This window comes from Eulemur rufifrons, chromosome 9 (genome assembly GCF_041146395.1).
Source record: "Eulemur rufifrons isolate Redbay chromosome 9, OSU_ERuf_1, whole genome shotgun sequence".
Classification (NCBI taxonomy): domain Eukaryota; kingdom Metazoa; phylum Chordata; class Mammalia; order Primates; family Lemuridae; genus Eulemur; species Eulemur rufifrons.
In genome coordinates this window covers 8,041,901-8,069,742 of record NC_090991.1, presented here as the reverse complement: position 1 = coordinate 8,069,742, position 27,842 = coordinate 8,041,901, and the positions used below count along the sequence as shown (strand labels likewise).

Below are 27,842 nucleotides of genomic sequence, written 5' to 3'. Positions count from 1 at the left end.
GACTTTTGTCCTGAGGGCTCCACCATCATGAGTGGATTAATGCTGTTATCTCAGGAGTTTGACCCCCTTGTCTCTCTGTCTCGCCCTCTCTCACCTTCTCTTGCCCTCTTTTGCCCTTCCTTCTTCCACCCTTCCGCCATGGGATGATGCTTGCCAGATGCTAGTGCCATGCCCTTGGACTTCCCAGCCTCTAGAACTGTGAGAAATAACTTCCTTTGCTTTATAAACTACCCAGTTTCAGGTGTTCTGTGATAGTAGCATAACACGGACTAAGACAAGCAGGGTATTCAACACAGCAGCATAAATTCTATCACTCCTTTGTCTCCCCTATTTTTCTTTCCTCCCACTCTCTTACTCCAGAAATCAATAGGCAAAAATGCTGTTAACAATATACTGTTGTACTTGTTAAAAAAAAAAAAAAAAAAAGGAAAAAAAGAAAATCATGTCAAATCCTCTACCTTCAGATCATCCAGGTTAGGTGGGAGTGGGCCTGGTTTGAGAGAAGAGACACCAGTTTGTCCAGAAAAACTGTTTTTGACAGGGGACAAGGGGGTATTGCTCAGCGGTGTTGAAGAAGAGTTTGAATTTCTGACCATCTGTTCATTTGGTTCTCTAAAAAACAAACAAAGAGGCACTTAAAATATGATCAAATATATGTAAGATCACTTGAATTTAGAGCAAATCACGAAGTAATTGCCTACAAGGATCAGGCAGGTAATAAATCAGCAGAGGAGGGCAGGGTGAAGAGAAACAACAGCACAGGCTAGATGGCGAGTGGCAGGTGACCCTAGAGCTTTGTTTGGGGAGATAAGAGGGAGTGGTGGGGACCTGGGCACATGGGAGAGGGCACCCCATCTCCTGGGGAGCATGCCTAGGGAAGCTTGACTGTGTTCAGTGCTCAACATAATTGCCAGCATGGCCTGCGGATGATCAGAAACGTGTGAGGAACCCCCATCTCAAATTCATAGCGGGGGGATATTGACTGTTTAAAAGGTGACCTAGCCATGTGGTCACATAACCTGGGCTCAGGAGTCAATCTTGGAGGCTGTCTCTCCGTTGTTCAGCTCTGTTGCTTCCAAAAGCAGAAATGTATTGGAATTGCTCACAATTCCAATATCACATTCTTAGATGTTCCACAATCCAGTTTGGAAGTGCTGATACTTTTCCTTTTTCCCCAAGGGGCTTCTTATCAAGGGCATTGATTTACAACAGTCCCCTCTTTCCTGCAGTTTTGTTTTCCAAGATTTCAGTTACTTGTGGTCAACCATGGTTCGAAAATAGATGAGTACAGTATAATAAAATATTTTGAGAGAGAGAGAGACCACATTCACATAACTTTAATTACAGTAATTATACAGTATACTGTTATAATTATTCCATTTTATTACTAGTTAATATTGTTAATCTCTTACTTTTTGTAATTTATAAATTAAATTCTATCATAGGTATGTATGTACAGGAAAGAAACAGTATATATAGAGTTTGGTACTATCAAAGGTTTCAGGCATCCTTTGGGGGTCTTGGAACACCTGTGTTTGCTTCCTCCTGGCCATAAGGTCCTGAAAAGGTGTGTATGGTTTCTAGAGTCATATTCCAAACATACTAGATGAGGACATGGTGCAATATAGGGCTTCTTGCTGGGTCCCAAGGTGCTGGCCCTGTGTCTCAGAGAGAAACCATTCCCAACCTCTGCCTGTGGCCACATCCCAGGCTGGCCTGACTTACTTAAGCTGAGCTTGGTGCATCCCAGTGTAGCTGAATCGGTGCTGCTGCTGCTGCTGCTGCTGGCTGAGGATCTGGAGCTGCAGGAACAGCTGCTGCTGCTGTAGCAGCCGGGCGTAGGCTGAGTCCATGGGTGGAGGGGACTTCTCTGCCTTCTGGTCTGGGGGAATGTACTGGTGATACTTGAGCTTCTTCACTTTTGGCTTGGGGTCCTTGGGCTTTTTGTGGCGGTTCTTACTGTCACCCAAGGACTTGGACTGCAAAGAGAATGGGGAAATGACATGTGCTTTAAGTGATGATTGAAAATAACTTGGCATCATAGATTTGGTCTGATGGATGACGTACAAAGAACCGCCAGGACATTACTGTATCTAATGAACAAATCTGCTGCAAATGCATCACACTGAAAGGACACTGCTCAGGCAGGGAATCTTAGAAATAGCTCCAGGATTTTGTCCTTTCTGGAATAGAGTGAGACCAGCGATCAAAATAAAGACTATAAAAGATAATATTGAAATAATAACAGGTGCTCAACAGTGTAATTGTATTTGTAACCTGCTCCTGAAATCAAAAGGCCTTCACACATTAGGAAGCAATAGGTTCATCCTGTTGTCAGTTAAAAAAAATAAATTTTCAAACCAGACTTTGTTACAGAAGGTTGAAATGGAGAACATGGATGTCATGACCACAGATGGTGAAGGAACACATTGGAGGGAAAGTGTGATACCAGCGGTGTCCAGAAGAGGGGGCTCCTGAACAGCTGGCAGCTGGCTTGGCAGTTTCCCCATTTTAACCACGGAACACACATCTGAATGTGACCTTATCCAAAGGAGCCTACATCTTGCTTTGACTCAGCGCATCCCACCACCGACGGCTCTTTTGTCTTCTCAAAGAGACTTCTTCCTGGGGACTAATGAATAATGAGCACAAGTATTTCTGTGTGCTTGGTGGCTCTATTTTCTCCCTGCTCATTAATCGATTAGTGTTCTAGTTAATTACTCAGTCTTTTGTCCTTGGAGGGTTTCTGCAGGGCTCCTGCAGCCAGCTCTGCCCAGCCGTGCTCCAGCTCTGCTGCTCGTCCGGCCTCACCCTGGGCCTGGCTGGTCTGGGAAGGGTGGAGCTGCGGCTCTGGCTGCATCTAACAGTTAGGTCAGAGGTCCAGGAGGTTTTTTTTCCCCGTCTCTATGTTGCCTTAGTACACGGGCTCTGAGCATTCCAAAAGATACTGCCATCAGACCATTTTCTCTGGATAGAGTGGGGTAAAGACTACTGAAGCTATGGATATATGTAGTTTCATTCTCTTTTTGAGCACAGGGGATACTGAGGTTGTGTTTGTTTTGCTCTTTTGGCTGCATGGCCAAGAGAACAAGAGCCCGTTCACCTTTCTAAAGTTGGATCAGAGGTGACTCCACTCCAGCGCTAGACACCCAGGCATGAATGTGTGAACCGGGTTAATGTAAGGTGAGAGGGAGCAGCGAGGCCCAGGTCTGTGGCTAGAAAGTACAAGACTTCCTTAAGCCAATCTGAGTCAAACACACACACACACACACACACACACGCACTCACACATGGCATTGCCAACCAACACACCACCCTGGTAGCCCCCAATCCATTTGCAGGCCCTGCTCTGCCAAATGAAGTCCAAATTCTATAGTCTGCCAAGGAAGGCAGTTCACCAAACCGCCTACGCTTTTCTTTTCCAACAGAGTGCACCTCCTGCCTCTTTTCCTTGCAATTTTATTCTGTCTGCAACAACGTCTCCACTTGCTGATTCTGGCCTGTCCTTCGAGGCTGGCTCAAACCTCGGCTCACCTGGGAAGCCTTTTCTAACTCACAGTGATGTCTCCTGTCTGCATTTCTCTTGTGGCCTTTGAGGCTGCCGGATAGTGGTCACGTCGGTGTGCATCTGCTGAGGGGTGAGGGAAACTGAAATCTAGCCCCATTCTCCTTCCTGCTGGCTTTGAGGGGGGCCTATGGCAGCTGGGGGAAGGAGAACTTAGTTTTTTATTGTGGTAAAATACAAGTAACATAAAAGTCACCGTTGTAACCATTTTAGTACATTCACAGTGTTGTGCAACCATCACCACTATCTAGTTCCAGAACATTTTCATCACCCCACGAGGAAACCTGCTCCCCAATAGCAGTCACCCACCATTCCTGCCTTCCTCCTGCCCCTGGCAACCACCAATCTTTCTGTCTGTATAGATTCGCCTATTTTGGATATTTCAAATAAATGGAATTACATAAGCTGTGGCCTTTTGCGTCTGACTTCTTCACTCAGTATAATATTTTCAAGGTTCATTCATGTCGTAGCAGGTATCAGTACTTTATTCCTTTTTATGGCTGAATAATATTCAATTGTGTGAATATACCACATTTTACTTATTCATTCATCAGTTGATGGCTATTTGGGTTGGTTCCAACTTTTAACTACTGTGACTAGTACTGCTGTGAATATTCATGTACCAGTTTTTGTTTGAACACCTGTTTTGGGTTCTTTTGGGTGTGCAGCTAGGAGTGGGATTCCTGGGTCCTGTGGCAAGTCTATGTTAAATTATTCAGGAGCTGCCAAACTGCTTTCCACGGCAGCTGCACCATTTTACTTTCCCACCAGCAGTGTATGAGGGTCCCAGTTTCTCCAAATCCTCATCAACACTTGTTGTTTTCCATATTTTTGATTAAAGCTATCCTAGTGGGTGTGAAGTGGTATTCCATTGTGGTTTTGATTGCATTTCCTTAATGACTAATGATGTTGAGAATCCTTTCATGTGCTTGTTGGCATTTATCTATCTTTGGAGAAATATCTATTCAAGTCCTTGGGGGCATGTCTTTCTTATTTGCACAAAACACTGTTAGGGCTAGTGGTGGTCTAAGGACCCAATTAGATTAGACTGTAGGCTCCTTGAGGGCAGGAATCATGTTTTATTTGACTTTGGCACACACACTCTCAGAGACTACAGAGTACCTTTTGCTTACATAGGATTTTTAGTTCCAAGGAATGTTCTTGTGCTTTCTCTCATTAGCCTCATACGAATCTTTTAAAGTCAACAGGGTAGAGAAATTTTTCCCTAGCTTGGCTGCCTTCTTCTTTGAGAGGCCCTGTGATATCCTCTGAACTTAGAGGTGATGCAAGTTTAGCAACTGGGAATGCACAGGCATTAACAATCAGAAGGGACAATGGCTCTTGTACAAACAGCCAGTCCTCCTGGACCAGCTGGGCGTCTGTATCAACCCCCTGCTTCACTGAGAGTGACCCGTCCTTCCTCTGGGACCCTATCACACTTCCTTAGCACAGTGAGGTTGAAGACTTTGCGAATTCGAATTATGCAAAATTTAAATACTGTGATAGAAATATTAACTAGATTTCTGTTTATATACATTAGAAATAATGTGAATCATCTCCTCCCTCCTCTGCAAGGAACAAAATTCATGGATAGTTATACAATATCAGACCTGTTGAGTTGAGCGAATCGTAAGCTGGGTTTAACCTCTTGTGGTCTGGTGGGGGAGCTTCACTGGGAGACTGAAATGTCCATCATCAATTCAGAACATAAAACTGTTACTTTATGATCAATTCCTACTTCAATTTACAATCTTTTTAAAAATCCCATGCGAGTCATTTCAGCATTCATTGAGTGGAGGCACTAGAGCAGAGAAAACATGCTCCCAAATTAATGAGAAGTTATTTGGGATAAAACATTATGAAGAAGGCCGGGTAACTACCAGGCAGTTAATTGGTGCGAGAACATTCTGTATGCTATAAGGTATAACGCTGAGAAAATTACATAAAAATGTGCTAAAATGATTGCAGCTATGAATGTAACCCCTCTCCCATCTTTATTTCTATAGGAAGATTGGCTTGAATGATAGAGGTTTTATGTCCTGCAGGTTCTTCAGGGCTGCTTCCCTTGCATAAAATTCAGCTGCCCTATACCTATTTTATGGCACTTGCAAATCCTGCGTGCATTATAATCAGCTGTGTGTGTCTCAAAGGTGAGCTTATAACATTTTTTAAGTCAGAAGCATGTGGCTGAGCTGTGATCTCGAAGAAATGCAAACACACGGGCTTCTCTGTTGCAGAGAAGACCTGTGCTTTGCTGCACGGCTAATAGAATCTTGGTCCACCTACACCGGTGGCTCATTTCTCATCTCTTGTTTTGAGACATTCCTGGTAGGCTGAACCTACGCATGGGTCTGTGTGGCTCTCCTCATGTCCTCCGTCCTAACTCAGAAAGCTCCACGCCCAGCTGGCTCGGGGGTGGGGCGGGGGCGGGGGTTGGAGCCCGGCGCTTCCGTACCTTTACAGCAGCATGCACAGGGATGGGGGTGCTGGTGGGGCCAAGCCCCTGCTTCCCCGTGTCTAACTGGTGGCCGGGCTGTGAGGCTGAGTCACTCCTGTCATTTTCTGAGCCAGAAGCAAGATCCTGAAATGCAAATTTTAGCATTATTAGTACGCAGGAATAAAAGTTGTGTGACACAGAAATGTCAAAGTAGAGCCCCTACACATAGCCCTGCTGCTTTAGACACACACAGACACACACACACACGTGTGGTTTGTCATCCAACTGAGGACACTTTTGAAAGAGAAAGGGGGCATTCCTAATAATGATTTCAGAAGACAGATATAAACCTGGCCTGTTCTATGCAAACTGGGATGTCTAGTCACCCTGTGTGCGGGCTCCACTTGTCTGCGACAAAGTCCACCTGTTGAACTTGATAATGGAATTGAGAAAGAAAGGAAGAGGGAAGAGTGGGTGTAGGAAGTTGCAGGGAAAGTAGGTCAACAAACAAGGTAGAGGAAAAGGGTGTTAGCAGGAGGGAAAGTGTGTGTCCATGCGCACGTGTGTGTGTGTGTGTGTGTGTGTGTATGTAAAAGTATATGTGAGTGTGTGTATGTGTGTATCTGAGTGTATATGTGCGCACGAGTGTATGTATGTTTATATGTATGTGTGTAGACACACATGTTTGTATATGTTAGGTATATAAGTGTTTTAATGTATGCGTGTGTCTCTGTGTGTGCATATGTATATGTGTGTATACACATATGTGGGCATGTCTGTGTGTATATGTGTGGGTGCGCGTGTATGTATATTTATGTGTATGTGTGTAGAAACACATGTATATGTATGTTCAGTATATATGTGTGTTAATATATGTGTCTCTGTGTATGTGTGTGTATATGTATGTGTCTGTACACGTCTGTGTGTGCGTGTGTGTGTGGAGTCATAAAAACCTTTATGAGAGGCAGACTCCAAAAAGGGACTCCGTATCTCCTCCTCTCCTACATTCCTTTGCTGGAACTCTGACAAAAGGGGCCGAGGCTGCTCAGGGCCTCCCCCGGGGGGTCAGGACTGAGCCTCTCTCCTGGAGCCGGGCACCTGTCAAAGGCCTGAAGGGTTTTTTTCTCTCCAAGCCTTAGTGTCCTCATCTGTCACAGAAGGTCGCCTGGTGACACGACATAAAGTGAGTTTTGCATTCTGCCTGGCACCGTTCAGTGTTGGTTTCCTTCTTCCCCTCTCCTAAGGTGAAGCAGAAAAGAACTTGTCTTCTCCTGAAACCATTCTTAAATCAGAAGCTGAGGAATTCACTGTCAGAATAATGCGTACAAATGGTCTGATAGACCGTTTGATGTTATCAAAGAAGTCTGGCTGCCGAGACCAGCTGCGGCGTGCAGGGGAAGGAAGAATGCTTTGATTATAAACGCTTGCACAAGGAGCGCATGAACATCTCGGGCTCTGCTGTTCAGACCTCCCTCTTCCCTCCCGTTCCGCACTGTCTCCGTGGCAGCTGTAGGCTTGGTTTGATGGGTGAACACAGGCGTGACAAACCAGGAAACGGGGCCCTGGGTACTAATTACTGTAACTGTCCCGAATATCTGTATAGTGGTTTTCAGTGAAAAAAATATTTCCAAATATATCTAATTTCAGCCCATTGTACAGTCCCCGTGAGGCCAGGAGGAGTAAACTCTTCCTGAAGGGGGGGCGTGGGGGGCCAGCGGGCTCTCCAGGTGGAAGCGGAGCTGGAGCTCACATCTCGCTTGCACACTCGGACAGCTCCTCCCGTCACCCGTGGACGCCCACGCTCCGCTCCTCCCCGGGGCTCCATGAATACCATCGGGCTGAGCTGAGGGAGGCTCCCCTCCAGCCTGCGTGTGGCTTCTGAAGGTGGATTCTCCAGGGGTTGCTGACACTGCTGTGTTCCTGGAGACCACCCAGTTAGCCTCACAGAGCTCTAGTCCCTCCTCCGTCAGGATGGACATCTATGAGACCCACCTGCAGGGAACTGTGACCTCCAGTGAGAAGCATCTGTAAAGTGCCCGGCGCTGCCCGGCCCAGAGTGAGCACTCAATCCATGGCAGTAGCCGTTGTTCATAGTCACTATTATTTACAAATGCGTTTTAAGAGCGTTTTCAGTATATATTCCTCATGCTCGAGGGTTTATAGATTTGTCTAGAAAGAGGTGAGTGTTATGCTTGGGTTGTGGCTGGAAGTCGATTTTGTAGCGGGCTTGGTAGGTAGAGAGAAACCTGCGCCAACAGGTAGAACCGACACCGGCCTCCCTGCCTGTAGCCAGCACTTCCTTCTCCCCACTCCCCCGGAACCCGAGAGCGACTCCTCAATGTCTGGAAAGACCGTGAACTCTGAAATCAGTCCTGCTCTGGCACTTTCTAGCTGGGAGGTTGGAGTTGGCGAGTCACCTAACCTCACCGAGACCCAGTTACTATGTCCATAAAAATGGAGATAAAAGGTATCTATTTGGCAGAGTAGATGCTTAAAAGGTAAGTGAAAGGCTATAGTTCTGGGGATTCTTGTTTCGTGTCCTCCGGAGGCTTTTGCCGCTGCACACAGATCCCCGGGCTGAGGAGGGTGAGAGAGGCATGAACAGGTGCCACCAGGGGACGTCTCTGGGGTCTCTAAGCCAAACCAACTGTGACAGCATTGATTTTAAGACTGTGAGGAGATGACAGACTGAGATACCGGTTTTGTTTCGTTTGTTTTTACCTGGGTTGTCCCCAGAGGGCCTGCCAAAGGGGTCTCTGAGGCTTTGGCGTCTGGCGGGGATCCCGCTGAGCCGGGGGGATCTTCGCTTCGAGTCTGATCTGGAGAAAGCCCATCGCTGCTGCTGTCCTCTTCGAAGGCAAAGGCATCCGCTGACTTAGAGAAACTCACCTGGTTACCTGTGGGCGTGGAACCCGAGAACTGAGTCAATGGCTTAGGAAAGGCTTCCGCGTGTCATCCCTATCGGAAGCACACATGTGTCTCCCCGGATTTGTTTCACGTTCAGGCAAGTGTGAAGACGGAGTTTAAATTATCTGGTTTCCTGTATGGGAATTCGTGTTTATAAGAGTGGTCTGTTTGGTGTGGGAGAAAGAGTGATACAGTAGGAACCCCGTCTTCATTTATTACACTTTATGTTCAGGTTTCTGCATGTCTTCCCATTTTCCGTAGGAGCCCATACCTTTCTGGAACTTGGTTGGGGAGGGTGAAGGAAGGAACAGGGAATGCAGGCTGCAGAATGGGGTCAGAGGAGAAGACGGCAGGAGGATGCGCCCGTCCCCCTCCGGTTTTGTGACAAGAGATGGAATTGACATGACAGCCTGCCATTTGCATCATCTTCAAACATAAAGCAGGGCGCAGAGCACAAACTATTTAGCAAACTTTGCTAATAAGGATAAGCCAGGACAGCTACTAAGTTTAAATTCCTAAATGTCAGAATTAGCTGATGTCACCAGAGTGTCCCAAAGAGCCATTCAACTAATGCATGACTGTTTATAAAAGTCATAAATGTGTCTTGGAAACTTCAGCCTGATCCTTATTTTTTAATTATTTGGAATTTTTTTTTTTATTCCTCCTATCTTTGTGTCTATTTTGGAACTGCTCGATGGCTCACACTAGAGACTCCTCGGCCGTCTGCGTGGTCTTGCTGAGGGGTTATCAGAGCAGATGGGACTGTAATGACATCCTTATATGTCCCTTATGCTTTTATTTGCCAAATTTCATCTGGTTTATTATCCGACTGCACAGTACACAATGTGCTGAAGCCACGTAGCTCTCTGACCTGACTGCAGGCACTGCTCTGCTAGAGGAATTTAGGTGTTATCAGGAAGTCTTCCAGCCCGGTATTCCGCAATCGCACGGACAAGAACTTTTGACTCGCTTTGTGCAGATAAGAGAGAGGGGCTCTCACTGCGGCGATTGGAAAGGCAGCAAGGAGCTGGAAGTAATGGAACAAATGTGGCTTTGGGCTTGTCATCGCTACCACCGCTGGCATCTGTCACGGGCCCTCACGCAGATGTCCAAGTGTCAAATCGGGAAGGAGGCCATGCAAGGACAGGGCAAGTGGGAACACCAGGAAGGGCCTGGTGACTAGCATTTCTGCTCCACGGGTTGGAGCATAAAAGTCATTATTGCTTTACTATAATTATAAAAGTAATATAAATCACTCATCATAAAAATTCATACCAGAGGAAAATGCCTAATGTATCAATCTACCTCCTGTTAATGATTTCTTGCCTCTTCTAGATTTAACTCTATGCATATAGAAGGACATATACAGATAAATTTAAAATGTATTTTATACAGATAGGACTGGGTGAAATATACTATTCTGAAACTTGCTTTTTTAAAATTCTACAGTGTTTCTTGGAGATCTTTCCAGTTGAAAACATAGAGATCTTCCTCATTCTTTTCTAAATAGCTGCACAGTATTCCATTGTATTGATGGGTACTTTTATTTTCAATTTCTCCTTGCACTTTTTTTGAACCACAAAAATTTGAAATAGTAAAAGAGTACAGAGAATAATATAAAACAACTCTTTGTCTCTAACTAAACATAAATAAATGTTAGTATTTTCTCATATTTGTGTCTGAAACCTATTTGTTTCCTAGCAGAGAGGTTTCATTGGATATTTGAACAAATGCTACATTTTGGAGACATCAGAAGTCACTCTCCTTCTCCTTTGGTATATTCTGGGCCCAAGCCCCTTCCTCTCTATTTTAAGGGTTCAGAGTTGGCCCATACCCTTCCTTTTTCCCTTTCCTCACCGCAAAACCTAGGCTCTGCAAATGGCTTTTATACGTTATTTTCACGTAACGTCAATGAATTGATTCACCATTTTTCCTTTCTTAGGGAGATCACATGTCTGAGATCTTCCAAGGAAGGTCCTTCCAGTTGACTCCGTGAATATACTTCCATTGTCAAGTCAATCTGTACATTTCTTTACCTTAGAAACTTTGTTTTCATTGAAATTTGAAGTCCAAGTTTATGTGTGGAATTAAGGACTTTGTCTCTGTTAAAAGGATTATGTGTGCTCTTGAGGGCCTGGCAGGCAGGGGAGCGGGTGGGTGGGTGAAAGCTGAGTGCTCCACACCCCAGAAATCATGGCATTTCCCTGGGATCTACCGGGCACGTGTCCTGAGCCAGCACCTGCACATTCCCAGAGTGTCCACACAGGACCCTTCATTGTCTGAAATCCCCTCCTTGCTGCCTTCCAAGTGGGTATGGGTCTTCTCTGTGTGGTCTGACAGATGCTTCATGTGACAGACACTTTTCTCATCTCCACACAGAGTATCACATCCCAAATGTGTGCAAATTAGGCGGAATTAGCCAAATTGCAAGGTGGTCCCCAGATTCTAATATATGAGTAGAAATTTTTTCAAAAAGGGTGTGAGAAAGAGAGAGTCATTTCTCCTCTTATCCCTCCCAAATCTCTGTAATTATTTTAAGTGGAGAGATAGCAAATGATAAAAATAGCAGTTTGTATCACCTAATAGTACAGCAATAACAAAAACACCCAACTTTTGATGGGCCTCATAACGGTTCAGGGAGTCAGACCGGGGCACATTTTCTCATCTCTGTCTTGTACATGAGGACGTTGCAAGGCCCCGTCCACCCAGTCATGTGGGGACTGGACTCAGGCTACAGTTCCAGCCCTTGGACTCTCAGAGCCACCTGGCAGAGGGGTAGCAAAATCAGTCCTCGCCCCTGGAAGCCCCTGGAAACAACATGTGAAGCCATCGTGTTGTTTAGGGAACATCGTCAACCTGCCTGGTTGGTTGGGGGTAGGGAGGGCAGGGGAAGCACAGAAAATGATCAACGTTTCTTCTTTTTCCGCACACATCGTGTACTAAAGACATCTCCATAATTCCACAAAATCTCTTACTTGAGTTTTTGGAATTTGAGAAACCGAATGGCATGTCGACTTTGAGGAACAAAGAAGGAGGAGGAACAAAGAGTCTGGGAAGGAAGATCATGATGAATTTTACTTGGACTTCCCTCGGAAAAGGGGGGAGATGCCCGTGGCAGCCCTGCTGTTGCCACCAGTAAGTCACCATCGCCCACCGCTTTGAGACCTGGCATCTGGTGCCTCAGGTCGAGGAGGCACTAAAAAGATGTGGAAAAGCCCCGAAGTAGAGTATGTAATGAAGGTGTAGGTAATCAGGCCTCTTTCCCCAGGGCTGGACAGAGCATTCCTTAGTTAATTTTGTTCATTTCCAGCCTTCCCACTTAAGAGGAGCAGAGACAGGCCGAAGCATAATCGGGTAAGATATAGCAAAGAGGAGAGATGGAGAACCTTGAGAAAGGACGTCCCTGTGTCCTACGGGACAAAATCAGAGATGCTGTCCAAGGCCAGACTGCACGGTGAGTGTTGGTGGTGTGGAGTCGTCCAGGAAGCCCCCAGGAGGAGGGGTGGGGTTGGGTGGGGACTGAAGCGCCCGTCAGGGGTGCACAGCAGAAAGAGAGGGGGCATTTGCCGATGGTGGGGACAGTGGGGGAGGCATTCTAGGGTGGTGACTAGCAGAGTTGGGGTGGGTAGGATGAGGGGAAGGAAGATTCTCCCAGGGAGAGGACTGTGTTAGGAGCCAACCTCTGTAGTCTACTTTGTCCAGTGACACCAAGCATGAAGGAGGTCCCTTGCTGAAGTCAATGCAATGAGGAAGGCCTGAGCGCACGCAGCTGCACACAGGGCAGGCGCCGACGCCTGAGCAAACACAGGGTGAGCACCGAGGCGCCAAACACGACCCCCAACTGCTGTCTAAAAAGCGTGACGTGCCAGGTCAGAAGACGCCTGGCTGCACTGAGGACCACTTTGGGGCTGCCCAGGCCACAAGGCTCTGCCACGGGAGCCCTGGCAGTCACCACTCCTTCAGGGCTACGAGTGGGGTGGATTCGCCAGTGCCAGGGCAGGAGCCCAGGGAAAGGGCAAGAAGATCCCACAGCTGCTAACTTGCTCAGCCCCTCTGGGTAACAGCGGAGCGGCCCCGCGAGCACAGGGCTGTGGCTTCCTTTTGACATGATGTATGTGACGTTTGATGTGGCCAGTAAGGACTTGGGTTCTGGAGTCAGAAACACGAGGGTTTGTAATTTGATTCTACCACTGTGGTGATAGAGTGACCGTTGGCAAGTTAGCCAACATCTCTGAGCCTCAGTTTCCCCATCTCTAAAATGGTAACAATAATACAAGTGGATTATGTAACATAACATATGGAAAATCCCTGATGCGTAAGTGTTCAATAATTTCTAGATGTTATTGTTATTATTTTTGGTAGGAGCCTCTGCTTGTCTCGAGTATAACATTCACAAAAATAAATAGACCACCCAGGACGCATGTCCCATGGTCAGCTTTGCAGAGGTCGGCACAACTCCAGAGCCAGAAAAACTGGTTTGCCCTGAGAAGTTCGTTCTGGGAAAGCAAAGACAGACCTTCCCCGGAGTAGGAGTGTCCTGGAAAGGCCGGCATGTTACTCCCTCTCCTTCCTGGTTCAAGCCAGGCTCACGCAGAGAGGGACAGAGGCCACCTTATCTGACTGCCTCTGGAACAGCCACGTCTATCGGCTCTGTGTTGTGACCCTGGGCCTCCGCTCCAATCTCCCACGGCGTGAGCCTGGCAGGGAGCTGCTGAAGAGCAGTGTGCTGGCTAATGTCCCTGTAGACACGTCAGGCAGGCCGTGTGATGACAAGAACCTGCTTTGGGAAGCCCTGACGTCACCCTCCGGCTATGCCCATGGGGCTGGCTCTGGGCACTGGCCCCTTGGGGATCTTGGGCTGGCGACTCTGAGCTTTCCCTCTCCCTCTTGGAAGTGATTAGATGAATGAGTCAGTTGTACTTTCCTCTGCATAAACATTTAAAATTCCAAGATTAAAGTGAGATAGCTGGAGTCCTGGTTACCTTTCTACTGGGACCCGCAGCAAGGGCAGGAAACCGTGCAGTGGAATGTGAAGTGCACCTTGCTGCTTATCTGTCTCCTCGCCTGACAGCTAGTCTGATTCACGCGCAGACCACCTCCTAACAGCCTCCTGGAAGAGACTGAAGCAAAATACATTTTCTAAGGGAGGAAGTCAGACGTGTAAAAGTAGCTGCCCTTTAAATGGGGTTCTTACCTAAAGATACTTGAATAGACTTAGCATGGCGTCGTCTACAGACTGATCGCATTGTCTAATCCACATCAAAGCTCACTGTGCTTGGAGGGGATCATATGCCTTTATCATTATAATAATATTATTGTTATGCCTAAATTATTATTTGTATATTATAAATAGGTTAAGTGAATGTTTGGACAAACAAGGATTCCTTTTCCTCAGATCCCTAGCACTTGAAAAATTTGCCTTGAGTTTTTTGATATATGTGATGGATTCTAGGAGCACAGAAGTCAGGAGAGAGTTAACCAGCATAAATGTTCGTCTGGCATCAGCTCTGAAGGTTAATTGTCTAGGAGGAAGAATGCCATCAAGTAAGTGTGAGTGTGAAGATGCTTTCGCCTGTCTCCCTTTCCTCTTTTATGGGACTCCAGCAGCCCCTCCCAGCGCCTCGAGCTGCCCCTCGGGTTTCTAGGAGCCCGTGCCTAACTTTGGCCCCACTTGGTCGTGCCCTACGCCTTCCAGAGATGCCCGAGATCACTTCAAGAGGGGCAAAGCCTTCGATTCACCAGGCAGCCAAGGCAGACTGTGGGAACTGCCTTCTCTCCGTGCTCACCCTTCCCTCCCGGCCACTCCCACGAGCCTCTACGCTACCAGCAGCCTAATTCTCTTTCCCCACCTCTTTCCCAGAACCATCCTCAGAAAAGCATTTGTTCTGTGTGCCTTCATGTGTCTCTTTCCCGCAAGGATCATTTGATCTTCAGAAATTACTTCTCATTATGGAATGATGGGTTTCGCCCATGAGCGAGTTGTGCCAAAGCAAACTTTTTCTTCCTTACGCCAAAGCAAACAACTCCACCATCTGGCTCAGGGCCATGGTTGTTGTCTGTCTGTCTTTAAAATGAGTGATCAGAGAGTCCCCAGACTTTCAGCATCTCTGAAGAATGACTAGATTCTTAGCGAATAGGAGGGTTTTGTTGTGAAGTCTAAGCATGGGGGCACAGCCCAGCAAAGATGAGTGTAGAATCTTTTATAAATGGAAGTGACAGCTGGAAATGGATGGTTCCTGGACCAGCTCTGGGAGATCAGAAATGTTGCTTTCTATATTAAAGGGTTACGGTGATAGAAAGAATTAATTTATCTTTGACCATGGAGTTATATGTTCTGAGACATGGGTCAGGTTTTTAAAAAGTAGCTGAAAGCCTGACTCAGGTGGGAAGACTGGCCTAGTCCCAGGACAAGATGAGAATGCTTTCGGAGGAGATGCTTGTCTTTCGGACTGAAAACCAGACCCCTTCTACTGTTTGCAGAGTCAGGAAAGCCAGCCTGGGCTCTGTTTCACTCCAGCCAGAATTCAGGCACCTGGACAGTAGATGGCTTTCTTGCGAGCTAAGGGATGTTTGTGTCAAGTGAAGAAAATACTCTGATGATCAGCAAGAGGGTTAAGAAGCTAGAGCAAGCCCACAGGGGGCTCAAAACGGAGGGATATTTAGGTAATAATGACCACTTATAAGCTGAATAAGGCCATGCCAAACACCAGGATATAATTTCTATTCTCATAAATTGTCCTTCCATGGAACTTCATGTTTGTTGTATTCGGTGTTCTGGCCGGATTAGTGGTTTTCCATGAAGGGGAAACAGGCAATGAGGCGCACATTATGAGACACAGCCCTGAGGACCCCACGCCCCATATTTCTCTGCAGAATGTCACTGTCAGGTGAAGAGCCTGCGTTTCCTCCAGCTGGGATCTGTTAAAACTCTACTGACTTAGAAAATAAACCTGCAGGTTGGGAGTGAAATCAACAAGTGGCACCCTAAGGAGAGGGGGAAAGGCGTGGTGCCGTCATTCAGCCGACTGCAAGAGGGGTGATGTCTGGGAGGGACAAGGGGAATCCCAGGGTGGGGGTGGTTCTCTGTCAAAAATCTCCTTGCCTGTGTTGGGAGAGGTTCTAGGTTATGGAGGTTCCTTGGCAGGGTTGGAGAATTGCTGGTCCTTAATGAAACTTGGAGGGAGAGAGACAGTGACTAAGTAGTCCTCTCAGAGCTTGGCAGAGAGGGCTGGGAAATGTAAACACATCTGGAAAGGCACGTGGACAGAGAAGGGAGATTGCACAGAAGCCAGGAGAATGATACACAGTACCACCCCAGCCCGGGTCACCTCCTCACCAAGGGAGGTGACATGATCACAGGAAGTGACAGGCAGAAGAGTGGGCTGGGTCATCCCTGTAGCGGGAAAGCTCCTCAAAGCCTGCTCTCTACAGCTGATCTCTAAGCAATTCCCACCGTCTTTATGATGCTTCATGTTGTGCAATCATCTGGCCCATAGAACCTCAAATGCACATTGGAAAGATCACTGCTAAAGAGACGCTTGGTTGAGTGACAGGTGCTCAATTGCCCATTACTACCTCTTTCTCCAGCCATTTCTTCTGTTTATCCTTCACAGATTCCCTGCCTCTGTCTTCAATACTGCTGCACGAGAGCCTCATTTTTAGCCCTCTTCTCTTTGGATGCATCCTCTTTCCACCCAACTATCCTTCTCCCCTGGGCACTCATGAGTCTTCGTACCCTGCACTACTTCTATTCTGACAGCACTCATCACTCACCTCCTGTTACGCTATATAGTTTATTTGTTTATTATATTGTTGTTGATTGTCTATGTCTCCCCCACTAGAATGTCCAGCTCTGTTGGAGCAAAAATCTTTGTATGTTTTTCTCACTGATATGTTCCAAGCACTTAGAATAGTGTCTGGCATACAGGATGAAGAAATAAATGAATGAAACAGCAATCTTATCTAGTCCCTCAGCTGAAATGATCATATATACTGAAGTTTCTCAAGTCTATGGCTCTAGATCAATCAACCCTCTCTTCTCAACTCCAGCTCCACAGAACTCACTGCCTACTCGAGCTCTGGCCTTGGATTTCCTGAGGGCTCCTCAAATTCAGCAGTTCAAAACCAGAATGCATCATCTTCCCCAAATCTGTTCTTCTGCTCATGTCCCCTATCTTGATAAATGGCACCACCAGTGAGTGACCTAGTGGCCCAAGAGAGAAATCTGGGCATCACCTTTGATACTTCATGTTGTCTAAACTGATATATGCTATTGATCTATCATGGAATCATGCAAAATCAACCATCTCTTAGACTTTTTTTTTCCATACCCACGGCCATGACTTTTGTCCAGGCTCTCGTCAACTCTCATCAAGCCAGTCTAATAGCCTCTGGAAGGGGCTCTCTGACTCTACTCTGCCTCTCCTGAGTCCGCTTCACAGGGCAGTCAGAGAGATCTTCTTACAGGCAAAATCCTCCACCCTGTTCACCGTGTTCACACTCAACACAGCTCTGGCTCCCGCTGGAAACCTTGCCAAAGGCTCTCCAGTGCTTTATTATTAGTAGTATTATTCTAAATAATGGTACCCCTTTTTGGGCAACTAGAAAAGTGCTTATATTTATTCCCTTAATTGAGAACTTTTCTGAAATTTGTATATTTCTATTGCTTTTAAAATACAATTTAAGCTACTTTTATAACCTTACTAGTTCCATTCTTACCACTCCGCTCTACCCCTCTCCCTGTGGGACTCAGCTAAGAAGGCACCTGTTCCAGGATGTCTTGGGCACGGACACCTGCACTCCCCTCCTGACTTTTATCTGCTTCTTTTTTATGAGAATCATCACAGGGAAAGATAATTTTCTTCTTCTTCTTCCGTGCCTCTTTTCTTGCTAAAGCGAAAACTCCTGGAGGGCAGAAATGGAGACTTTGTTCACTTACATGTCTCTGACGCCTGGCTAATTCTGTACATGAATTATTTAATTGATTTCACCTTGGAAAAAAGCTCCCATGAGACAGGTAGCCACTATTGTCATGGGGATTTTATAGATGAGGCAGCCAAGGCAGGGTAAGATGCAATAACTTCTCTGGGGCTGCACGGTCCAGAGTCACCGAGCCTGGACTTGAAAGCAAGGCCTATGGAGTCCAAAACTCCTGCTTAACTCCCTTCAGACAGCCTCACATCCTGTCTTCTATCTTTATAAAATGTCCTTCATATTTATTGTTTTCTCCCCATTTCCACGGGGAAAGCTCCTGCCCTTCTGATGCCTCACCCAAACGGGTGCATATTTTGAAAACATTCCCTCCTCTTCCCTTCTCCCCATCTGCACCTGCAGCCAGATTGATCTTCCAGAACCTCATTCTCCTCATGGAGATTTTCCTGCTCAACAGCCTGGGCTAACAGCAAAATTGAATTCGAGAAAAGATACGAAAGCAAACAGCATTTATGAATAAAACCATGGATTGCTTCTTTCAATTAAAAAGAAAAACTTCTAGCTAGTTTAATAAAAAGCGAGGGAGGAAGGGAGAGAAATCACAGATCTACAGCATTTAGAGTGAAAGATGGAGTCCAAGTCCAGGTTCGGAGAAACTTAGAAGAATTGTCAGCCTGTTCTATGTGCTACCTGAGGCTCTTCACTTTGAAATTCAGGGAGATAATGAGAGTTTTTAGAAAAAGGTACATTGTACAAATTAACTGAAGGAGAAAACTTGAACACGCAAATAACTATGAACAAAACTGAAGAAAAGTTATCAAAAAACTACAACTAGGAAGGGTACTGGGTCTTTTTGATTTTAGTAAGCAATGTTTTCAAGCAACTGATCATTGTGATCATATTTAAATGTTTCCAGACCACGGGATAATATGCAAAGGTAATTATAACTTGTTTTGTGAAGCATGTATAGCATTAACATTTAAATCTGAGAAATCTAAAACAACAACAACAGACCAATATCCTTGATAAATATTGTGGCATAGGACTAGCTATTTATCAAGTCAATGCAGAGATACTGCTGGAAATGGCTGTTCAGCCAGAGAATACCTTTCTCAGCTATATGTGCTACTCTCAGGATGGAATGTAAGTGGAAGGCACGTGTTCATTTACGGCTTGAGCCTTCTTAATAAGCGAGTGAGCCTTCTCATTCTTTCTTTCCCCTTCACTGAATGTATTCAGAGGGTAACAAAGATCTAGGGCAGAGATTGCAAACTAAGTCCTGCGTGCCTGCTGCCTGTTTTTGTAAATAAAGTTTTACTGGAACACAGCCATGCCCATTTGCTTACTTACCTCCCATGGCTACTTTTGTGCTATAACCCCAGCACTGAGTAGCAGAGACAGAGACAGCCTAAAGTATTTACTATCCAGTTCTTTGAGAAACGTGGGATGGTAGAGCAACAAGACTGAAGGAGCCTGCCATGGAGGACTAGCTGTGGAGGAAAACCCTCCCTGGGCTGTTCGTGAACAAGAAATAAACTTCTCTTGTTAAGCTGCTGAAGTTTTGTGGTTTGTTTTGCAGCTAGCATTATCCCAACTAATAATGAAATAGATGCAAAATCCCAAATAAAATACTGGAAATTTCTAAAAAAAAAATTACAAAAGATTTTTTTTTCCCCAGAAATTCATGGAAGACTAGGAAAGTTAACAATAGCATATTACTAGGTCAAAGAAGAAAATCTATGTCATCACCTTTTCATACATTTTGAAAGTGCTTAAAAAACTCAGAATCCATCTTGCAAACTACTCTTAGTGGAACAGGAATAGGGAAGTACTTTCTCAGAATATCTATCCTATGCCAAAAGCTAATATCACATATAGAGGTGAATGACTACAGAAATTCCCATTTAAGAGAGAAACAAAACAAAAATATATGTTATCAGTATAACAAACATAACACAATATAATATGGCTTTTGAAGCATTGGCAATGCACCAATAATAATAGCATTCTGCTATGTAATATATCCATAATTATTAATTATATATTAACATATTATTTATTGCATGATACAAATTAGATATGCTTTATATATTTCACATATATAATTTGATATGTAAGATAAATATTTGTATATGATATAGATGTTTTATATATTAATAATAAATATATATTATTTGATTTGTATAATATAGTATATTTTACTTTATAATATATAATTTACATAAAATTCATATGATTTACAAATATAAATGTATAATATATTTATAAATAAAAATATAAAAATTATATGCAATTTATTTTATTGATATACTACATATACTTTTATCAATGATATTAATTATATAATATATGAATGCCATGACATTGCTTTTCAAGTACCAGCCAGTGAATCAAGGCAGAAAATAAATGAAGCAGAAAACAAATTTCCACTATTTGTAGCTATGTGATTGTGCACTTAGGCAACTTAAAATGAACTGAGGAGCTATTGGAACTATTAAGGAAATCTTCAAAGATGCTCAGTTACAAAATAAATGTGCAAAATTAATAGGTTTCTCATTTCCTATATGTCAGCAATACTTGATATGATTTTACTTAAAAAAACAACAAACTTTCCTAAGAAGATTTGAATAAGAGGAGAGGGATACTGTATTTCTACCTTGGAAGAATTTGTATATTTTAAATATATGAATTCACCATAAAGTAATCTATAAATTCACTGCAATTCTAAACAAAATTCTAACAAGACTGAAGTTGGCATATGAAAAACAGATTCTAATTTTTGCCTAAAATCCACTTGTGAGAGTAGCCAAGAAACATTAGAAAAATCAGAACCAATGTAAAGAAACTTGTAAAGACAGATACTAAGACAAATTATAAAATACATTATAAAATTATGAGAAAAATAAAACTAGACCTGTCTCTTAAACCAAGTACTTAAATAATTTTGGATGCACTAAGGCTTTAAATGTGAAAATAAAAGTATATAAATATTAGAAGACAATCTAGGTGAATAAAGCCTATATTCTTGAGCTAGGAAATATTTTCAATAAAAACAAATTCAGAAACTACAATGAAAAAAATGAATAGAAATTAAAACTGCTATAGGTAAAATTCACTATACACAAAATCAAAAGGCCAAGGACAAACTAGCAAAAGGATGTATAATGCTATGACAGATCCAGGGTTAGCATCTTTTTCCCCAAATATAAATCACATATACAAAGCAGTATGAGAGGAACATGCCCAGCAGAATGAAAGAGGAAAAGCCATGAATTGCCAATGATGTATAATCAACATGGGAAAATATAATCTCACTATAAACCAGAGAATGCAAATGAAAAGGAGATCTTTTGCCTATCATATAAAAAATAAATCATAAATTTACATGCATGGAACAAAATGTTTTAAGAAATGATAAGAGATGCCCGATGGAGATTTTTTTCTGTCTGAGATCTTATCGGAGTGAAGATGGAGACAGTGCACTCTTGAGCACCCTAAGCCAAGTTCAAAGGCGCGGTATATTTAGTGGGGAAGGAGAGAGGGAAGAAGAAAGAAAATCGTAGTGGGATATTTCAGTGGGCACTGAGAGATGAGTATATTGCCTATCCTGGAGTTGTTATTTTCATATTCGCAGGTTCCAAAGGCAAAATTCACATGACCTCTGAAAAGCTGGGTGAGAGTGAGATTTTAGAATGTGAATAAACTTGATGTTAAGTTTCACGATAAACTTAGTTTTGGATAAAATGCCCTTATATATACTTTTTGACAATGTGTCAAAACACTTAAATACATATTGCTTATTAGAATCCATCAGTAGTGCCCATAGCTGTTTGTGGGCATGACTGGAAGAAGTGAGTTTGCCTATGGGAATTTTAAGCTCCCCTTTCTCCTTTTTACCATAGTTTTTCCAGGTTCCACCCCAAACCCTCTACGAATAAATTCAGTACTCGCAGGCTGCTTGGGTCCACCAGTGTCAATTGTTCGGAATGTCTGCAAAATGGTTTTATACGGTTTAAGACAGAATGAATGTCGTGTCTCCTCCTGGAGTATTTGTACTTTGGCTTCACGGGGCACGTGAGCGCGAGTGAAGAGTTTTCACTGTGTGACATGCACTTCGCCCCCAGGAGCCTGCGAGCTGGGCAGGGTGGGTTTCGTCATCCCCATCTCAGTGAGGTGAAGTGACTTGGGCAACTGGGCTGGGAGCCCAGGTCTTCTGGTTTGGGGCCAGTGCTCTTTCCATTGTACACCCCCCGCCCCTCATAAAAGAAGAAGGCTGAAGCGGGCTGTAGTTATGACTCCTAAGTGAGGGACCTCATGGGGAGATGTTTTGAGGACTATGTCTGGCCAGGTTCGGAACCTGCCAGAGCAACTAGAGCAAAGCTGGCCTGTGTTGACTTGACCCTACAGTGTACGTGGACAGGAGTTGGAAGAAACCCCCAGGACCCGTGGTTATGAGGAAAGCACTGAGACAACCACCATGGCGTGGCTCTTGTCTGGGGAGAAGCCCCCACCAACAAAGTCCCTAGTGCCCCAGAGCTCAGCGTGCCCTGCATCTCGGGCGCCAGGGACAGGCACACGGTATGCTCCAGCTACCTTTTATGGCCTCTTTCACAGCAGAATCCACAGGGAGAATGTTCTTCTCCACCAGCTCCAGTGGGCCCGGTCGGAGAGCAATTTTTTCATTGAGATCGTCTGCAAGTCGGGCTCTTTTCAGCTTCATCTGAGCAGTTGGAATGGACCTCTCTGCAGTGGAGGCTGAGGGGTTGAAGTTTGAAGCGAAAAGGATCAGTTCTAGAATTTGATGTGGTTTTTCTTTTTTTTGGCTTGTGGTTACAAACATTGTGTCACATTGTACTCTACCATCCTAATAATTTTTCAATGCAATCGTCATCACTTCACAAGAATTAGCACCAAAGACCAGACACTTCCAAATAAAGGCAAACAGAGAGGAACACAGAAAAGTTAGAGAAACTTGCCTTGCGAGGATTTGTGAAAAAATGTGCAATTTGGCAACTTTGTAAGCACAGTCCACGGGGCCTACGTTGCTTGCCTGACCCTAAGCTACAGCATTTGGGTGCACAGTCAGTTGACAGGCACAGGCTGAGCCCACAGCAAATATGATCTATTGTCAAAATTAGTAGTTGTAGTATGACTTTTGAAGAGTTTTAGACTAGTCAATGCTGTGATACTGAGTCAAATATCCAGGTCAGTTGTAAAAGAAAAATACATTTGTTTGAAACAGTTATTTAATTGAAGAATGGAATTTTTAAAAATTGAATTTTCTCATCATTTGCGGGGTGAGAAAGGTCACGTACAGCACCCTAAATCTATCCCCATATAGCTGACACCAAACTTTCTCTTTAGATTGGGCCCTGCCTTATTTCCATGGAAGAACTTGAAGGAAAATCAAGTCAAAGAACTATCAGTTAAGATTCTACAAGAACTTGCAGCTTCACTCTGTACTGCACACAGTTAGAAGGTGAGAGATTTACAGACAGGACTCTCAGCCCCATTATTCTGTTATTGCCAATCTCCTAACCCAGACCTTGTGTCTGGCACTGATCCAGAATTCCCCACGCAGAAGAGGTCTAGGGATGGCTCATGCGTTGCAACAGATCGACCTTGTCTAGAAGCTGCATCTGCGAAGTGCTTCATTTGAGACTGAGGAAATGTCAGTACTCCAAACCAGAGAATGGGGGAGCTTCAGCCTAAATCCTCTCCAAGCCACCCCTTAGAGGTCCTTGCAAGGGCTTGGTGCTGGACCCCACCCTGCACACCAACTCAGGACTCATCTTCAGAAAGTCCTCCTTTCTTTCTGTATGCCACTACGAGATGCTCCCCGCCATCCAAGTCTCTCGATTCAGTTTTTCAAGATTACTACAAACCAAATCCACCTCCCGTCATGACCTGAGGCTCTGCCTCCCGAATCTAGCACTCCAGAGAGCCTGGGCTTTTTCTGTCTGCCCTCCACATCTTACTGAGCTCACCTTTGCACCTTTGCGTACTTCATTTCCCCACCTTGCTGTGCTCCTCCCCCACTCGCCACCACTAACATCCTACTTTTGGGTCCCAGCATAAAGCATTCCAAATTCTCTGTTTTCTAACAGATCCCTTTTGCTTTGACCACCTCCAGCAGCTATAAGCACTGGCCCTTCATTTTGTTGCTTCTGAAATTAGAAGATGAATTCCTGGGAGGCAGGGGTTGAAATTGCCCTTTGTAATAGTAATAAAAGGCCATAACATAAGGTGGGTACTGTTTGCAAAGGTATAGGCATACACATGTACATATACATATACATACATACATACATATATAGTGCCATTGTTCCCTGGCTTGCTCTTCTATGATCGCTTACTACTCAGGAGTCGCATAGCTGCCGGTCATGAAGATTCTTAGCTTTCTTCATTGCTCCCATGGATAACATCACCCTTGTGAAACCTAAGGCTGATCTTTGAGATATCTTCCAGGCCCTGCATTCCAGTGGACCAACTGACCCAACCAGACCAGTGGCCCATACCAAAGAGCTAACTCAATTGGTCTTGTGACCTGGGAATTGACTTAGCATAAGAAGACAATTTCTGCCTCCCAACCATATGAATTCATCCCCAGCCAATCAGCAGACCCAAGTCTCCAGCCCTTTGCCCACCAAACTATTTTAAAAAACTCTGGCCCCCAAATTCTCAGGGAGACAGATTTGAGAAGTCCCTCCCATCTCTTGTCATGGCACCCTGTGATATTACACTCTTTCTCCACTGGAACCCCTGCTGTCTCCATGTGTTGGTTTCCTGTTGAGCAGTGGGCAATGAGCCTGGTTGGGTGGTAACAGGGTTATTTTGCATCTAGCAGATCTTTGGTGCTCCGAGGGGCTAATTTCCAATTTCTGTTGGGGAGAAGAGGGGATCCCATGAGAGCCACCAGAGATGTGCCGCTGAACCAGGGGCTGCTGTGATCCACACCCTGATATTTTAATTCAAGACTGTAATGATGTAAGAAATAACATTTCTTATGCTTTTTGGATTATAGCATTGCTATGTACTCCTAAATGTGAAAAATGCTAACAGAGTATGCCAAAACAAAAATGAAAGTCTCAGGAATCTCCCCATTTAGAGTCAACTATTTTTAATACTTGGGTATATTTCTTAGCATTTTATATTTATTGTTAGGTCTATGTTTTTTCTTCCCAGAATCTGACTGTAACTACAATGTATATTTATGTATGTATTTTTTTCTTCCCAGAATTTAGCTGTAAATATAGTTTTGTTTACTCCTCTTTTCACTAGATATTATCTTGTGAGCCTTTTCTCATTAAATCATTGTTCTTTGAAAGGTGTGTTTGTAGTTGCTGCCTGGTATCCAATCACTTGGATGATCCACACTTTATTCAGCCAATCCCCTGTCACTGCACATTGCACCATTTTCAGTGTTTCACCACCAAAATAATTCCATCATTCTAACAAAAATCTTTGTATGTCTGATTATTTTCTTTATATAAAATACTAGACATTATATGACAGGGCTAAAGGGTGGGCACGTTTTTAAGGCGTCTGACACACTTTGCCAAACTGCCCTCCAGGAACACTGACCCAACTGCACTCCCACCAGCGGTGCATGAGAACGCATGCACTTCCCACACCCTTGCCACACACAGTATTTATTTTTATTTGCTAACTTGATCATTGAAAAGTCTGTATCTCATTTGAAATGGCATTTCTTGGATTATTTGTGCAGCTGTGATTTTGTGCTGACACAGCAGTTGCTTCTAGGCTCTTAGCCACCATTGTGAAGAAGGTAAGAGTTTTGTCACCTCCCCTGAGCGCCCTGGTTCCCTGTTCCTGAGATGCTTGGCATCCTTTGGCTGCCTCACACGAGTCAAAGCCTCCCATCCCACACAGCGCTCCTCTTGAGTCCTGTGTTGTCCTCTTTCTCTCTCTTCCCTGCCCCGAAAACAGTTCTCTGTCTGATGATATCACACCTCTTCCTGGGTTGGAAAAGGGTCAGTCAGCCTTGGAGAGGCAGAATAAACTCAGAAATGATGCTGGTCAAAGAACCAAGATTCAAAGTTCCCAGGATATTTCAGGACCTTTCATGCCACTTAGAGCTAGTGCACAGTCTTGCTAGGAAATCCACATTCCAGAGGAATACCACTCATGTCTCGTACACGCTGTTCCCTCACGCTGCAACGCCCGGCGTTCTCTACCTGACTCAGCCCATAGTTCCAGCTCATTCCCTCGCTCCTCCCCCTCCACTCTGATTCTCTGATCCTCCCCAGCTCACTCCAACACTATGCGTTTCCTCTCTTTTCCTGCTGGATGTAAATGTGATTCTCATGTCCTCTGTGATACTGTGAGGATCCTTTGAGGGCAGGAACCTGTGCCTTGTTTGTCGCTGTACCCACAAGGTCTGGCAGAAAAGCCAATTTCCAGCAGACATTGAATACACAGTGTGTTTAGTGACTAAAGACCCCCAAACTGTCAAATTAGGGGTTGGACCTCTTTGAAGGTGGACTCTAAGGGACCAGGGGTGGGGTTCTCGTCCCAGGGAAGGCAACTCATCAGGCAGGAGTAGAAAGAAGCCTCAACTCCTCATCCAGATGTCAGAATGTGGGGGCCAATTAGGTACTTGTCTTGTCTCACACTCCCCAGCACAGAGGCAGCACCCCAAGATGAAACTGGGCCCACTTTGACCAGCACCGATTTTCTCAGATGGTCATTCCATGCACACCGGAACATAAAGGCATCAGCAAAGCGAATCAAACGGTTCCCTAGTGGGTACAGATGCAGCTAGGAAGCCCTGACACCATTTTAAAGTGAGCGATGATCCACATTAATGATAACTGGCAACATGTGTTGGACATTTCCTATGTGCTCCAAGAGGTGACGTGATTTTCTCAGGCCCTAGAATTAGGAGATGGCACAGCTGAGATTGGAACCCAAGTCTCAAACCTTCTTAACTATTATATGGCTTCCCAATTTGAATGTCCATTTGCTAGGATGCTCAGATGACTGCTTGAAACCACCATTTTGTGACAGCAGGGGGGATTTTTAAGAGGGCTTAGCAACTGTGCAGAGGCAAAGAACACTGGAGAAATGGCCCACCATTCGAAGGCATCTTCTGGCGTACGGTTTTGAGCAGGCTTACCTTGGAGTATATGCATATTAACCCAGTCGGCTCGGTCGGACCTGTTTCGGGCTTTGTGCTTCAGGGAATTTTCAGTCTGTAAAACCCAAACAAAGAATCACCTAGTTTTACCTTTAAAAAAAGCTCAATTTCTCTCAAAGGGGAAGTGTACTTTTTTCTAATGACAAATGGAACATGCAACTATCCCTGATCTCCTACACTTTGATAAAGAAACACTTACAAAAGCCCCTCCAGTAATTTTCATGTGGGAAAATAAGATAAAAAGGTAAAAATTTGGGGTACACGTCAGGGCTACAAACTGAAAGGCCTTCCAGGGCTAGGCACATAGGTACATGTTAATAAAACATTAATATAACAGTTCGTGATATTAAGCTGCTTGTATTATAATCAATCTTATTCCACTGCCTCTTAAAATAGTCATGAAGTTAACCCAGGTCCGAGATGAAACACTGCCCAAATCCATCCCATATAACATGACAACATATGCTTCTTCCTGTTACTCGCCTGGTGGACGTGTGAAAGTGAAAAGCCTGTGGATTCAGACCCACTGAGAGTCGGAAGGGCATTTGGAGATAGATCACTTATAGAGCCTCATTCTCTTCTTTGATGGTGGAGCTGTCTGCAGGGATGCTGTAGAGTATGTGCAAAATTTCCCCCTCAAATGTTAAAAAAAAGCAGGGAAATAAACATTCCTTTTGCCATCAAGTAGCTGTAAATAAGCTCTGTATCCATAGACCCTGCCTTGCCAATAAATTGGATTTAAACAAATCTGATTGCTGCTAAGAAAGCACTGCACTAACAGGTAAGGCAGCTTACAAATCAACTTTACTTCCTTTTTTAAGATCTTTTTGACCTCTAGTGCA

The 27,842-nt window shown here is 44.5% G+C and overlaps 1 protein-coding gene across 2 annotated transcripts in view; it reads right to left on the bottom strand.

Moving 5' to 3' along the window:
- Positions 1–27,010, bottom strand: part of MYOCD (myocardin) — a 43,634-nt gene extending 16,624 nt beyond the window's left edge. For both annotated transcript variants that reach the window (XM_069483268.1, XM_069483269.1), the window contains exons 1-6: positions 26,980–27,010; positions 22,434–22,595; positions 8,724–8,899; positions 6,021–6,146; positions 1,726–1,979; positions 459–612 (exon numbers count right to left, since the gene is read on the bottom strand). In XM_069483268.1, the coding sequence (XP_069339369.1) occupies positions 459–612; positions 1,726–1,979; positions 6,021–6,146; positions 8,724–8,899; positions 22,434–22,595; positions 26,980–26,995 (888 nt within the window). In that variant the 5' untranslated portion in view covers positions 26,996–27,010. The remainder of the gene's footprint in view (positions 1–458; positions 613–1,725; positions 1,980–6,020; positions 6,147–8,723; positions 8,900–22,433; positions 22,596–26,979) is intronic.
- Between the last annotated feature and the right edge of the window lie 832 nt (positions 27,011–27,842).